At 34.0% G+C, this 15,206-nt stretch overlaps 1 protein-coding gene and 1 long non-coding RNA gene across 3 annotated transcripts; both read right to left on the bottom strand.

Moving 5' to 3' along the window:
* Positions 1–848: 848 nt before the first annotated feature.
* Positions 849–3,700, bottom strand: LOC139781452 (uncharacterized). 2 transcript variants are annotated; one of them, XR_011720541.1, is made up of 3 exons: positions 2,033–3,700; positions 1,493–1,678; positions 849–1,387 (listed from the first exon to the last, which is right to left on the bottom strand). It is a non-coding gene; the product is annotated as an uncharacterized lncRNA (long non-coding RNA). The 2 variants fall into 2 exon arrangements; XR_011720540.1 differs by lacking the exon at positions 2,033–3,700 and having other exon boundaries at positions 1,493–1,954.
* Positions 3,701–13,042: 9,342 nt separating this feature from the next.
* LOC139781445 (uncharacterized) lies at positions 13,043–14,420 on the bottom strand. Its single transcript, XM_071720305.1, has one exon. It carries the CDS (start codon positions 14,271–14,273, stop codon positions 13,581–13,583), a length of 693 nt encoding a protein of 230 aa, XP_071576406.1. The 5' UTR covers positions 14,274–14,420; the 3' UTR covers positions 13,043–13,580.
* Positions 14,421–15,206: the final 786 nt, after the last annotated feature.

Here is a 15,206-nt window from a genome sequence, read left to right as displayed (position 1 = left end):
CATCACCGCCTGCAGTGTCACCACTTCCGCCGTCATCTCCGGAGCGTCCGATCGTGGAGTCGCTGTCCGGAGTCGTTTCCTCGTGGGAGCGGTCGAGGCCATCTCGTCTTACAAGCGCAGCTCGTCCCTTCGATCCCGGACGAGCCCCCAAAATGTTGCGCTCCCCGCGTCGCTCGTTCTCACACTTTACACTCACTCGGTCGCACTCCCGACGCTCGCGGAAATAAGGAAACACTGCGATTATAAAAGAACAATCTCAATCTTTATTGCAACGTCGCGATACAGAAGAGCGTGGACACACGTCCGTTCGGTCCAGCAGCTCAAGAACAAATCTTATCAGCTGTTTCATTAAATCAATAAAATCAATAAATCAGGCTCGTTGCTAAGGACAGGCGTTTCGCATCTTAACGGAAAGTTTTCCGTTGCACGCTTCAGCTCGGTGTCAGAAAAGTATACCGAGCGGCTTGGACATGCACGCAACAATATAAACGTTCAAAGTGTGACATGTTTTCGTTGCATCTGTGCTCCGGGATTACCCCCTACCCAACGCGGAGAAAGACGTAGTTCTACGTAAATTCATTTATCAACAATTTTTCTACCTAAGTACTATTTTGACCCCCCTAAATAATTCAACTAAAAAATTTTTTGAAGATATCAATCTAAAACCGTCAACTACAATGTTGACAGATGTTTTTTGAATTTTTTCAGATTTTTTAAAACACCTTTATTTATTTATTTTTTAAAACACTTTAAGGTAGGGAAAATAACGTCGGACGAGACAGACCAACGTATGCACTGTCAAGGTAAAAAAAAACGAATGCAGCTGGAGGGTTAAACGACAAGACACATTTTAATAATAATTTCGGTTTACTGAATAATGACAAAATTCACATTTATTTGTATATGTTTATGTAGACGAATGTGTTTCTAGATAAATGCCGGTTGAGATTAATTATTACGTGATAAGAGAAAGAATTTAAAAAGAAAATACTATATTAAAAAACGCAAAATAACCTTGAAAAATTGAAGAAAATATTTTTTTTCCTTTAATTGCGATTAATCTACATAAAAACCAATAATAGAAGTTTCCTTTTTCTTACATTATAATTTCAAGAACTTATGTGATTGTTTGTTTTTTTTGTTTTTTCTTTTTGTTTTTTTATTTTTTGTTTTTGGTTATATAACCAAATTTTTATCTGAGCATTTGAACGGCCCTTCAATACAGGATATTTAACTTTTAATTCGTTAATTTTACGGAAAGATGGCAATTTTGTTTTATTATCTGTGGAATGAAGATAAGTTTGGAATGAAGATAAAACTGGCGAGCTTTCATCATTCGTCCATCTGATCTTGTGAGCACTTTTTCTTGAAGGACCAAAAGGAGATGCTAAAATAATAATAAAATTTCGTTAATCTAGTACATTTATTATTAAATGTTATTTAATAAAAAACAACATGTATATTTAATTTTAAACAAATTATTTAAACTGACTTTTCTTTTTCTTTCTTGTATTGTTTACGTTATTCTTTCCGCTAGACACCTGTTTAGATTTCTTTGCCTTTTTTGATGATAAAATATTAGAAATATTTAAATCTGATTCTGTACTACATTCATCATCTGATTCGATCACATTTTCACTCTTGCGACTAATTTTCCTCTTAGAAGCCAAACGGCTTACTGAAACAATGACAAAATTCACATTTATTAGTATATGTTTATGTAGAATGTCTTTCTAGATGAATGTCAGTTGAGATTAATTACTACGTGATAAGAGGAAGAATAAAAAAAAATACTATTTTAAAAAACACAAAATAACCGTGAAAAATTGAAAAAAATATTTTTCTTTTACATAATTGCAATTAATCTACATAAAAAACAATAATAGAAGTTTCCTTTTTCTTACATTATAATATCTATCATTTAGTAATTATTTTAAACAGTATTTATCTAAAGTCGCCTTGTATATTTGTCGTAAGAACTGTTAACAAAAAGCAATACGTGTATTTGATATAGAAATTATTCCAAACGTACCTTCTTTTTTCTCTGTATTAGTATTTATATAATTTTTTATATCTTTTCCTTTGCTAGGCAGCTGTTTAGATTGTCTTGTCTTTGTCCTTAATGATAGTGAAGTGTCAGGAGTATTTAAACCTGAATCTGTATCACTATCACTGGTCGGATCATCCTCATCTTTATTCTTATCCTCATCGCTTTCATCTGTTGTATCTTCTCTTTGTGCATATTTGAGGAAACGTGTTATAGCCAAATCTTTTGTTATAAGCGATTGTCTATAATGCGATTTGTGTATCTTTTCGTGATGACCCATGAAATCCGCTAGATCATTCACTTCATGTTCAGATATATCTAATGAAACGCATATTGTAGCAATATGTTTCCGCAACGTTGTGCCTCGTAACGAAGTTGGCATTTTTGCTCCAGAAATTATAGAATATTTTCGCATTAGTACGCATGCTCTTAAATATTTGTGTCTTTTTTTGTCGATTGTATGTATACCAAAGACATAAGGATTATTTTCGGGAACACCAGCATCTTTACGACACTTAATAATCATTTGCATAGATTTTAACATTTCTTCATGAAGTAACACAGGAACCGTTCTTCCTAGTTTACCGCGTATTGTTATTCGTACATATTTGGATAAAGATTTATATAATTCAGGTGCTTCTTCTTTTGAAATTGTCGCACAATTTTCCAAATTTTCAATTAAAACACGCTCTAACTCACCAGCACGTCTTCTATTAAATATCATAATAGATACTAATGTTGTTTCAGCTAACGTACGCCATGCTGTCATCGAGAAACAATTTGTTTGTAAAAATTGTAAAGCTTTCGTGCGTTCAGTTTTAAGATAAGCATTGAATATCTGAATACCATTTATAGATGGCAAGACAATATTTTTTTGCCTCTTTCGATGCCCTTGAGTTTCAGATACAATTTTATTTACACTGACAGGATAATCCTCTTCAAATAATTTCAAAAAATTTTCTACCACAGTTTGTTTGTCAAATTCTTGTTTCTTAATGCACATGCTTCTTAAAATTTGCCCAACTTGTTTCACAAGTGTTCCCAAAGATGATGCAATAGATGGTATCTTATATGTCCAAGTCGTTTCATCAAATTGTGCGAGTATATTGACAGCTTTGATGCATTGTTCGTATATTGTTGGATTATATATTGAAGTGAAATCTACGACACCGTTATCGATATCCCTCAAAACAATAAGAAATCGTCCAAGTAATCTCAGTCGCGCTCTGATCATATCGTGCTGATGTTGGAGACGATACTTGTGACACATTTTATTACCGTAAGCAATCAGCAGCTCATCATATCTAATAATCTGAGTTACACTGTCTTCCCTCATTACTGGGAATACTAATCTTCTTAATGGAGTATTCGCACTGTGATGTATACGACAAGCCACAGTACGTCCCAATATTTTTACATTTCTTTGAGGATAATCCCCTTCCCTTTTCCGTTATTTACATGTCGCAAAATGATGTCTTATATTATTTTTAGAAAATACACCTCTGCACTTGGCACAAGGAATAAAATCGGTTGCTTGTCTATTCAAATGTTTTCCTGGACGCCGACATACAATTAAATCTCCTTTGTTTATGTTAGAATCTGTATTATAGATGAAATTTCCTTTTCGTCTAATTAAACCAATAATCTTCTTTCGCTCTGGGTTACCTGAAATAATGAGTACAAAATCTATGATAAATTACAATTAACTTAAGAGTAAATAATAAAAACTTTACATATAATACATAGTGAATCACTAGAGTTTCTATTTAAAACAACTTTTTTGTTTTTGTTAATGTAAGCCAAAAAGTTAATCAAAAGGAGATTGCTTGATCAAATACTATGCTTAGCAAAATTTTTTATACTTTTTCAGATTTGTAGACTCCATTGTTTAAAATAAAACTATACATATAATTTGACATAAATGGGTTTCCGTGCATTGTTTTATGTATAAAAATCCTCTGATAAGATCATTAAAAAAAATGAGCGAATTATTTTGCATTTTATCTCGATATTTTTTCATGTAAAATATTCATGTAAAATATTTATTTTTAATTTAATTAATATTTTCAAATTTATTTATAATTTATAATTTATAACTTATAATTTATAATTTATTATTTATTATTTATTATTTATTATTTATTATTTATTATTTATTATTTATTATTTATTATTTATTATTTATTATTTATTATTTATTATTTATTATTTATTATTTATTATTTATTATTTATTATTTATTATTTATTATTTATTATTTATTATTATTATTATTTATTATTTATTATTTATTATTTATTATTTATTATTTATTATTTATTATTTATTATTTGTAAAATATTTATTTTTGGTTATTTTGTCTTAATTACCGTTTTTTAAATTTATTTTTTCGTCCGGTTACAATTTTTCCAATCCTGGAAAATTTTGGAATAGATTTGATATTATAATAATTGGTGAAGAAAGTACACTTTTAGTCAGATTTATCTCAATATATTTATCAAGTAGGGGAGACCGGGGCTAACTCGACACAATTTTTTCAAAGGCAATTTTCAACAATTAATTAAAATTTTCAAGCAAATTTAATGGTACACATTTAAAGAGCGTTCCTTCAGGTTTTGCTTAAGGAAATTTTGTTGTACGTTGCTTAGTTTTGCCCGAAAGCTCGATGAAAGAGTAGACCATTTTCGAGAGATCAGAAAAATTACTTTTTACTATCAAAAACGCTTATGTCGCGTTAAAAATTACACTATAACTCAGAGTGTTACCAAATTCCGTTGATAATACTGACACATAAAGACGCATTTACAGTAGAAAAGGCAAGTTTCTACGATAGATTTAAATTGGCAAAAAGCCTAGTGTCAAGTTTGCCCCGGTGTCGAGTTAGCCCCCGTCTCCCCTAATAATTTTCGTCCTGTTAAAATTTTTCCAATCCTGGAAAATTTTGGAATAGATTTGATATTATAATAGTTGGTGAAGAAAGTACACTTTTATATAGTCAGAGTCATCTCAATATATTTATCAAGTAATATTTTTGACCTTTTATGCCCTATTTCACCAACGTCGTTTAACTTGAACCTTAGTTCAATTCACTCTTTGTCTCTTTCTAACAGTTTCCCTTAGAAACAGACAAAGAGTAAATTGAACTAAGGTTCAAGTTAAACGACGTTGGTGAAATCGGGCATCAGAGAGTTAAACCAAGCCAGAACAGATCAAATCCAATTTTCATAATTATTCATAAATTCATAAATTAATAGTCAACTTGAAACGTGTTTTAAACTTGAATTATATTTTGAATTAGAAACCAACCCACACAAATAGGTAATATAAGTCTGCTTTATAACAAAACTTGATCTAATTTAATGCGAAGAACATTTCCAATTAAATATTAATTCATGAAAATTATACTTGATATAATACTTTGAGTTAGGTGAATGCAACACTATTGGTGTGCAAAATCTTGCAAACAATACTTTAATAGTATATTTTTAAGTTAGATACGGAAATTTTAATATAAAAAAGACGGGACGTTAATACTTTCCGAGTTATAAACGATTGAAAAAAGGACTTCGTGAATTAAATTAGCGGAATATGTAACAAAATTTTATTTTTTTGCAAAATTCAGGTAGTTAACTTGAATATAATTTCACTTTAAAGCATAATTTTACAGATATAAAGTATTAAAATTGGGAAAGTTATGATGAATTATTTTCTTCGACATTTTTATAATAAAATTTTCGATTAACATTTAGAATATTCTACCTAAGTATTGTTGGCGATTTTGTATGTAACATACAACTTACCTTTAGGTAAAAAACGAAACTTTTTCACCTCTTCTTCAGTTTTATGTACAGATTCTAAGTGCCTTGCAAGTTGCGATTGAAATTTTTTACAATATAGGCACATATTTAATTTCAATTTAGAACCGTCAGAAGTTTCCACATACATATTTCTATCATCGCATACAACTACTTTAGATGAGCGTGATGCTGTCAAATTTAATGTGCTGTTCACAGTTTTATTCTTATTTGTACTAGTCATATGTTCACGAGTATTTTCATTTTCATCTTCATCTGTGTCTTCAAGCTTAGAACAATCTGATACATGAAAACTATCATCGGAATTATTCATAGATGTAATAGAGATATTTGACTCATTGTCAGTATTATTATTGTCGATTTCACACTCTGATGTTGACTGATTCTTTACGAATGTAGATTCCGCAAGCGGAACGAATGTACCATTTGAAATATCATCACTGACGTAAGTCTTGTTTGCATTTAAAGAAACATTATTGTTATTAGTGACATTAAACGTATTATTTAGTTGTATATTGTTGTTGATAATATTATCAGTCTTCTCTGTACGCATTGGAAGCGGTGAAATTAATTTAACTTTATTAGTAACATTTTGTATTGATAAGATCTTGGGAGATTTTTTAGGATTTCTAAATGTATCAATGACATTTGCATTTCTATGTGTAAAACTAGAGTTTAATTCATCACAACATTGAGCACTCTGTGTTACATCAGAGGGCTCACCTAATATCGATGTCAAAATATTTTCTACATTTACATTTGACGTATCATTGGAATTGGCAGCTAGCGATGAATCTGTAAAACAAAATTTATAAAAATAAAGTAAAGCAATTTTTATTACGAGTAACTTATGTCGCAAAAGCTATAAATGTTATTGTTATGCAAGGTACGTAAAAAGATTGCATATCGAATGTTAGTTGCATAATGTGTTATAATTAAGTATATATATGTATTATATCATAGACTTACCACTCATCACGTTGTTGCTATTATCGACTAATGTATTAGGATTTCCATCGATAGAAAGAGCATCTTTAGTCAAACACGTAGAACCTTTAATATTATCTCTATCATTTACATTATCACAAAGCGTCAAGTTAGAATCAGACTTTTGGTTTGTATTCCACTGTTCACAGTTATTGCTTGACAAAACGCAAGTGCCTTCTTTGATTTCAGATGTCGTATTTAGTGTCCCAATATTCAACGTTGCATTGGAATCAACAGCTAGTGATGAATCTGTAAAACAAGATCTATGATAAAGTAAAAATAGCTTTATATATAAACATAAATATAATTTTAAGTAAAAAGGGGTTTTAACATAACACTTTTATATATTAATTTAATGTATATTATAATACCTGATGTTGATGAAGTTGTTAACCTTACTTTAGGCATTTTCTTGTTTAAATTGTCTGCAATCTGTTGCAAGCTAGGTTTGCTTTCTAAATGACATAAAGAAAAAATTGTTAATAATTATCCATTTAAAATTATAATATTCTGCACATTTATTACACAGAAACGATTTATGTAAATAGATATATTACGAGAATTCAAATGTGTTTTCTTTATTTTAAAGATTATGGATTTAATTTTTATCATCCTTTTACTTACTGTTAGTTGCGATAATGCATGATTTCGGAATGCATCTTTTCTTCATCTGGCTTTTATTATAGACACTATAGTATCCACTCGCATCTATTAGTTTATACATTTTGATTATCAATTCGACACCAATATGTGATACTATTAATCCGTATGTCTTTTTAAAACAACACTAGCAAAATAACCGACAATGAACACAGTAAGAACATAATCCTATAAGGTCTGTTTCTTATTGCTGCACTGCCGAACTAGAGCACACTAGTTCAGTAAGTTAGGGTGAAACGAAATATACTTGTCCCACTCTAACTTATTGCACTATTTCAGCAGTGTAGCAATAAAAAACAGACCTTTAATGACAAATAGCCTTGGCACTTTTTCTCACTTATTCAAATAATGGCATGTCGACGGGGCTTAGTGCGCATGCGCAAATACGTCACATACGAACGTAGCCAATGGGAGTATCCACAAGCACGACCGCTCACTGAGCCGCTAAAGCGGGGAGCACACACTTCTGCACAACGCATAATGCGTAAGCATAAGAAAATTGATTGGTCCATACACATGTGCATAAGGAAATAGACCAATCAATTTTCTTATGCTTACGCATTATGCGTTGTGCAGAAGTGTGTGCTCCCCGCTTAAAGGTCAATTCAGACAAACTTGCATAGCGCATAAATATAAGCATAAGAGAATTGATTGGTCCATATGCATGTGCATAAGAAAATAAACCAATCCGTTTCTTTATGCATATGGTTATGCACCTATGCAAGTTTGTCTGGATAGACCTTAAGTAGCAATTAAGTGTGATTGGTTGGATCCAAAGGTAAGAGCCAATCACATTCAATTGCTACTTAGCGGCTCAATGAGCGGGTGCACTCCTGGATGCATCCATTGGTTGCGTTCAGCAGAGATTAGGCCTGTTCTTTTTAATCGAACTTCTGACAGAGTAAAGGCTGATTTATAGAGACCGTAACCGTTGATTTAAGCCGTAATCTTTAAGAAATTGGCCAATTACAGTAGATTGTTCTTCTCACATTCAACTGTGATTGGTCAAGTTCTTAAAGATTACGGCTTAAATCAACGGTTACGGCCTCTATAAATCAGCCTTAAAGCGGGGAGCACACACTTCTGCATAACGCATAAGAAAATAGATCAATCAATTTTCTTATGCTTACGCATTATGCGTTATGCAGAAGTGTGTGCTCCCCGCTTAAAGGTCAATTCAGACAAACTTGCATAGCGCATAAATATAAGCATAAGAGAATTGATTGGTCCATATGCATGTGCATAAGGAAATAGACCAATCCGTTTCTTTATGCATATGGTTATGCACCTATGCAAGTTTGTCTGGATAGACCTTAAGTAGCAATTAAGTGTGATTGGTTGGATCCAAAGGTAAGAGCCAATCACATTCAATTGCTACTTAGCGGCTCAATGAGCGGGTGCACTCCTGGATGCATCCATTGGTTGCGTTCAGCAGAGATTAGGCCTGTTCTTTTTAATCGAACTTCTGACAGAGTAAAGGCTGATTTATAGAGACCGTAACCGTTGATTTAAGCCGTAATCTTTAAGAAATTGGCCAATTACAGTAGATTGTTCTTCTCACATTCAACTGTGATTGGTCAAGTTCTTAAAGATTACGGCTTAAATCAACGGTTACGGCCTCTATAAATCAGCCTTAAAGCGGGGAGCACACACTTCTGCATAACGCATAAGAAAATAGATCAATCAATTTTCTTATGCTTACGCATTATGCGTTATGCAGAAGTGTGTGCTTCCCGCTTAACAGATAGATAGGTGTTTCAAAATGCATAGTTTAGTTCATAATCTGCGCTTTTAAAATATCTGGCGTCGAGACACATGGCATTGACCTTGCGGCGGGACGTTTTTGTCAACACAGCTGTTCTCTGTCCGAGATTATTATCGCGAAGTGTTGAAATTTTTAGGTCGTATTCTACGCTGTTGGAATTGATCGATTTTATTGCTCCTAATTATACATTTCTGATTATTAAGGCGAGAAAGCGCACTAATTAATAACAAAACGCTTGATGAGCGATTTTTCGTTTTTTATTAAACGCTTATATCTCATTGACCATCGTTCGAGAACGACGGAAATATTAGCGTGACTACAGTTATGCAACTTGCAACATTATCAACAATACATCTCATGTTAGCGAGGTGGCAATGACTGCGTAAACGACGGTATTTTTGAAGCTGGCCAATCGTTAAAATTGCAATGACTTTTTAAAAATTAGGTGATTGTAGAAACACTGAAATATTTACAAAGTCGGTGCCGTTGACGCCGCGATTCCCGCTCACCGCGATAATAATCTCGGATAGAGAACAGCTGTGTTGACAAAAACGTTCCGCCCCAAGGTCGATGCCATGTGTCGACGCCAGATATTTTTTTTTACTGTTTACCGCAAATATCTCGGCAACCGGAAGAGATAGAAAAATGTTTCAAAACGCATTATTTATTTCGTATTCTGCCCTAGTAGTGGAATTATTTGATCTCATTATTAACAATTATACAGTTTTGTTTATTGAGACGAGAAAGCGCGCAAATTCGTAGCGAAACGGGCGCCGAGCCATTTTTCTATTTCCATTAAACGCTTATATCTCGGCAACCGCGAGGAATAGGAAGGTGTTTCAAAAAGTTCTTTTTCATTTATAATTTGCGCTATTAGAGTTACTCGGTCAACCTTTCTATCTGTATTTACAGAAATACAAGCGTTTATTGAAAATGGAAAATCGCTCGACGCTGGTGTCGGTAAGAATTCACGCGCTTTCTCATCTTAATAAACGGAACTGTATAATTGCTAGTAATGAGATTGAGTAATTCCAAAATAGCCCAGTCAAAATAGGTCCAATTTAAGCATTTGACATAAATAATTCCAAAGTTTTAAAACTCGGTAGAGTTCTTCGTTTAAGCTTACTAATAAACGCCTAAAAAGTCCTGATAAATTGAAGGTGAGCGTTCGCCGCCATCTTGAAAAATAGGTGCACTTTTTCGGTTTTTTGCATATATCTCGTAAAATATTGACTTCATTGAAAAAACAGTTATTATAAAAATAAAACTTATTAAATTGTCTATACAAAAAAAGTTATTCAATTTTTTCATAACTATAATAGTTTTCGAGAAAATGGGCTGCGAATATTGCGTGAGTAGTTAGTGAACTTCAAACAACACTTTCTATATTGTACATGAAAACTCCTGTTTTTTATTGTACCATCTTTTTCTACCAATTAATTTGAACAACTTTTGTCTGCAACACGTTTTTATTTGCAAAAAATATATGCAAAAACCAAAAAAGTGCACCTATTTTTCAAGATGGCGACAAACGCTCACCTTCAATTTATCAGGACTTTTTAGGCGTTTATTAGTAAGCTTAAACGAACATCGTTACCAAGTTTTAAAACTTTTGGAATTATTTCTGTCAAATTTCCTATTTTGACTGGGCTAAAAGCGCAGATTATGAACTAAAATATGCATTTTGAAACACCTATCTGTCTGTTACTCTGTAAGAAGTTCGGTTAAAAAGAACATCCCTAATCTCTGCTGAACGCAAACAATGGGTGCATCCAGAAGTGCACCCGCTCATTGAGCCGCTAAGTAGCAATTGAATGTGATTGGCTCTTACCTTTGGATCCAACCAATCACACTTAGGCCGGTATTCATAGTTATTTAGGACCGTATTAAATTCAATCTTAAGATGGCATGAACCAATCACAAAGCCGTATTAGCGTCTTAAGACATTACTTAAGACAATCTTGAAGACTAGGAATACCGGCCTTAATTGCTACTTAAGGTCTATCCAGACAAACTTGCAAAGGTGCATAACCATATGCATAAAGAAACGGGTCTATTTCCTTATAGTCCAAGGAACAATAGTGGAGCCCCCCGCAGGGGGGCGGAACCTACTGCCTCCACGCATACACTTTTTACGCGAGACGAGTTGTCACATGGGTTCGTGGCGTGCTTTACGAGCTCGTTTAAGTAGAAGTGGTATTAAACAAGATAAGTTGCATCGTATTTTCATTGTTCATGCATGTACTATTTCGACATATATATTAGTCATTTATCCCTTTTAATACTCAAAATAACTGCTACATTTCTCAAATTTTTTTTGTTAATAACTTCTGAATGAATAACGAGCGCGGGCTGAAACCTTCTGAAGGTCACTCAGGAGGGTGACCTTGAGGGTGACCTTTATGGTGTGGGCGTGTCCTTTAATGCTCTACAATTGCTGCAAGTTTCATTAAATTTGGAGGTAGGGGCTATTCGGAAGTTACCGCAGTCAATTCTAGGGATCGATTATGTACTCACAATAAAAAACATTTAATAAATTATTTAATCCAGCATTACTTAATAAATAAAGAAATGCAGTGTCCAGCTAAGTGATATGCATTATAACTATACATACGTTTCAAATTCGCGCACTTTTGCAAGGTTTCGATCGCGTTGCTCGATCCGGCTATCCGTAAAAATTTCTAATTAGCTGATCCAGTGGAAAAACTCCAGGCACCGGGGGCTGTGAGTGGCTATGATTAATCGCAACCTGGTCAAACGGGACGCTCTCCCGTGTATGCAATACGGCCGTGTGTGCAATACGGACGTGTGTGCAATGCGCTGTATGTAATACGGCCGTGTGTGCAATACGGTTGTGTGTGCAATATACGGTCGTGTGTGCAATACGGTCGTGTGTGCAATGCGCTGTGTGCAATACGGTCGTGTGTGCAATGCGCTGTGTGCAATATGATCGTGTAAACAAAGCGACATGTGTGCAATAATGTCTGTAGGCAATCGCTCTGTGTGCAAATGGGAATGTATGCAATCGGGATTGTGTGCAATACGGTGTGTGCAAACGAAGCTGTAGAGGCAATCGTTTTGTAGGCAACCGGAGCCCTCCATAAATTATTATTTTCACAATATATTCTTTATTTTATGTAAATTTACGTTAGTGGTAACAGTTTATCGTCTTAAATTGTGTAAAAATAAATACCCTGCCAGAGAGTATAACACAAATAATATAGTACTCTGTATATGAGCATTGGTATATAATATTATATATATTTTATATAAAGATATATTTTATATATTATATACCGGGTTTACCAAAAGTATGGCAACCCCTAAATATTTCGAAAACTACGCATTTAAAAAAATGTTGTCAGACAAAAGTTGTAGGGCTTCAAGTAACGCATTAAATAGTAATATTAGTCTGACTACAAATAACTTTGTTAATGCCAAGTAAAAATAACTTTAAAATTTTTAAATGAAAACCTCTATTTTTGATTGCATATTCTTATAGCTTACCTCGAGAGCTTTTCAAAAAAAATATAATAAAGTATATTTTTATTAAGTATTTTTCAAGTTATGGAGCTTGAAAGCTACGATACCGCCGGCATCAGCGTTACCCAAGATGTACCGCGGGGAGGTTGCACGGTCGGATTTACACTAGCAGAGTTGTAAATAACAATACTTTTGTGATTGAAGTTCTTAATTACTAATTATTTTACATAATTTTAATTTAAATTGAGTTTAAGTACAAATGTTTTTCGGAATTGTAATTAAAGTCGTTCAATTACAAATACATTTTGAAATTGTAATTAAACTCGAATTTTATTACAATTAAAAAAGTAAAAAAAGTAATTATTATTTACATTTTCCTAAATTACAAATTTTACAACCTTGATTTACATTTTTTTGTGTGTTTGAGTGTTTTAGAGTAAATTCTGAAAGTGGTTTCCATTGACTTCTTGACAGTATGCCAATCTTTGATAGAACGCAGAAACAGCTCTACGATTTGATTCTGCAGGTATCAAGGCTGCTTCATCCCTCTTTCGCTGCCTCAATTCTTGGATATTTTGAGGTTTTGTTTTGTAAACCTTACTCTTCAGATAGCCCCAAAAGTAATAATCAAGAGGAGTTAGATCTGGTGACCTAGGTGGCCAACTTTCCCCACCCTCATTTTGGTTTCTTCTTCCTATCCACCTTTGCGGGAAAACTTCATTTAAAATTCGACGTGGCCCTGCACCAAAATGAGGCGGAGCTCCGTCATGCTGAAACCATATTTGCTCAAAGTTATGTGGAAAAATATTTTGTATGGCTGGAATTATTTCATCTGCAAGTAATCTCTCATACCTATGAGCATTGAGGTTTTCCTAAAAAAAAATGGCCCTATCACATAAGCATCTATCATGCCGCACCATACATTTATTTTTTGTGGGTATGGTGTATGACTTTCCCGCACCCAATTCGGATTTTCATCTGACCAGAGACGAAAATTTTGATTATTAACCTCTCCCGTCAATGTAAAGGTTGCCTCGTCTGTGAAAACAATTTGATAAGGAAAGTTGGGCGAGGCATCTATTAGGTCCATCATTCTTGCACAGAAGCATATACGACGCTCATCACCTCCGTCTTGCAATTCTTGAACGTATTGCAGTTTGTATGGATGTAATTTATTTTTTCTTAAAATTCTGTGTACGGACATGGGAGCAATGTCGTGAGCTTGAGCTGCTCTATTAACAGACGTATGGGGATTTTCAATAAAAGTCTGCAGAACATCAAGTTGTTTGTCGTTATTAGTTGCAGACGATGGCCTGTCAGATCTAAAGCGACTTTTTACACTACCAGTTTCTTGAAAACGTCGTACAGTTTTCAAAACAGTGGATTTACTAATTTGACGATTCGGATACGTGTTATTAAATAATCGAACGACATCAGTGAACGATCGTTCATTAACACCCCATCCGCGCATCATTAGGATAGTGATTCTTTCACGCTCCGATAATTCGTTAGCCATTTTTAGCCAAACGTTTAATTTTTAATTTATTAATTTGCAAATTAAAAAGACAAAAGTCCTCGGCAGAAGCAGAGAGCGCTCTAGGGCGCTATCACCCTACCGACGTGATTATGCGCGAGAAAAGAACACTGAACATCTTGGCGCTTGCGTTTTATACCCTCTCGGAGTGTCGATCCAGTGGGAGAGGGTCAGCGCGAGGGTGGGGGAGGAGAGGGCGATTAGGCCATTGGAGGATCCCATTGGACTCTTCCTAAAAGGGTCCAATGGGAGTCTCCAATGACCCAATCGCCTTTTCTCTCTCCCTCTCCTCGCGCTGACCCTCTCCCACTCCCCCTTTCCCCATAGGATAGGAAGACCGAAGAAGGAACCAAAATGAGGGAAGAAAGGATTGGCCACCTCGGTCTAACTTCTCTTGATTATTAATAAAAATATACTTTATTATAGTGTTTGAAAAGCTCTCGAGGTAAGCGATAAGAATATGCAATCAGAAATAGAGGTTTCCATTTAAAAATTTTAAAATTATTTTTACCTGGCATTAACAAAGTTATTTGTAGTCAAATTAATATTACTATTTAATGCGTTACTTGAAACCCTACAACTTTTGTCTGAAACATTTTTTTCTAAAATGCATAGTTTTCGAAATATTTAGGGGTTGCCATACTTTTGGTAAACCCTGTATAATATGTATGTATTGTGAGATCATAAAATAAACAGTCAGTCATAAATTTTGCACAGGTAAGAGACCGAATCAGCGAACGATAGAAAACCTGGCCGCAGCACATGGACTGATATTTTCCGCGTAACGTATCGCGTAACCAATCAGAAGCGCGAATATGCGTAACCTAAAATGCGAAACGCTTCTAATTGGTTATGCGGTTACGCGTTACGCGGAAAATACATGCCATGTGACTCCAGGCTAAAGTGGCTAAGGTG

Source organism: Temnothorax nylanderi, unplaced genomic scaffold, assembly GCF_030848795.1.
Source record: "Temnothorax nylanderi isolate EJ_2023f unplaced genomic scaffold, tnyl_v1.0 TNYL_tig0338_pilon, whole genome shotgun sequence".
NCBI lineage: Eukaryota > Metazoa > Arthropoda > Insecta > Hymenoptera > Formicidae > Temnothorax > Temnothorax nylanderi.
The sequence above is the reverse complement of the archived record's forward strand: the minus strand, read 5'-3'. Positions and strand labels throughout refer to the sequence as shown.

Bases quoted from the DNA above. Each gene is read 5' to 3' on its own strand.
- LOC139781445 (XM_071720305.1), bottom strand. From the start codon at position 14,273: ATGGCTAACGAATTATCGGAGCGTGAAAGAATCACTATCCTAATGATG.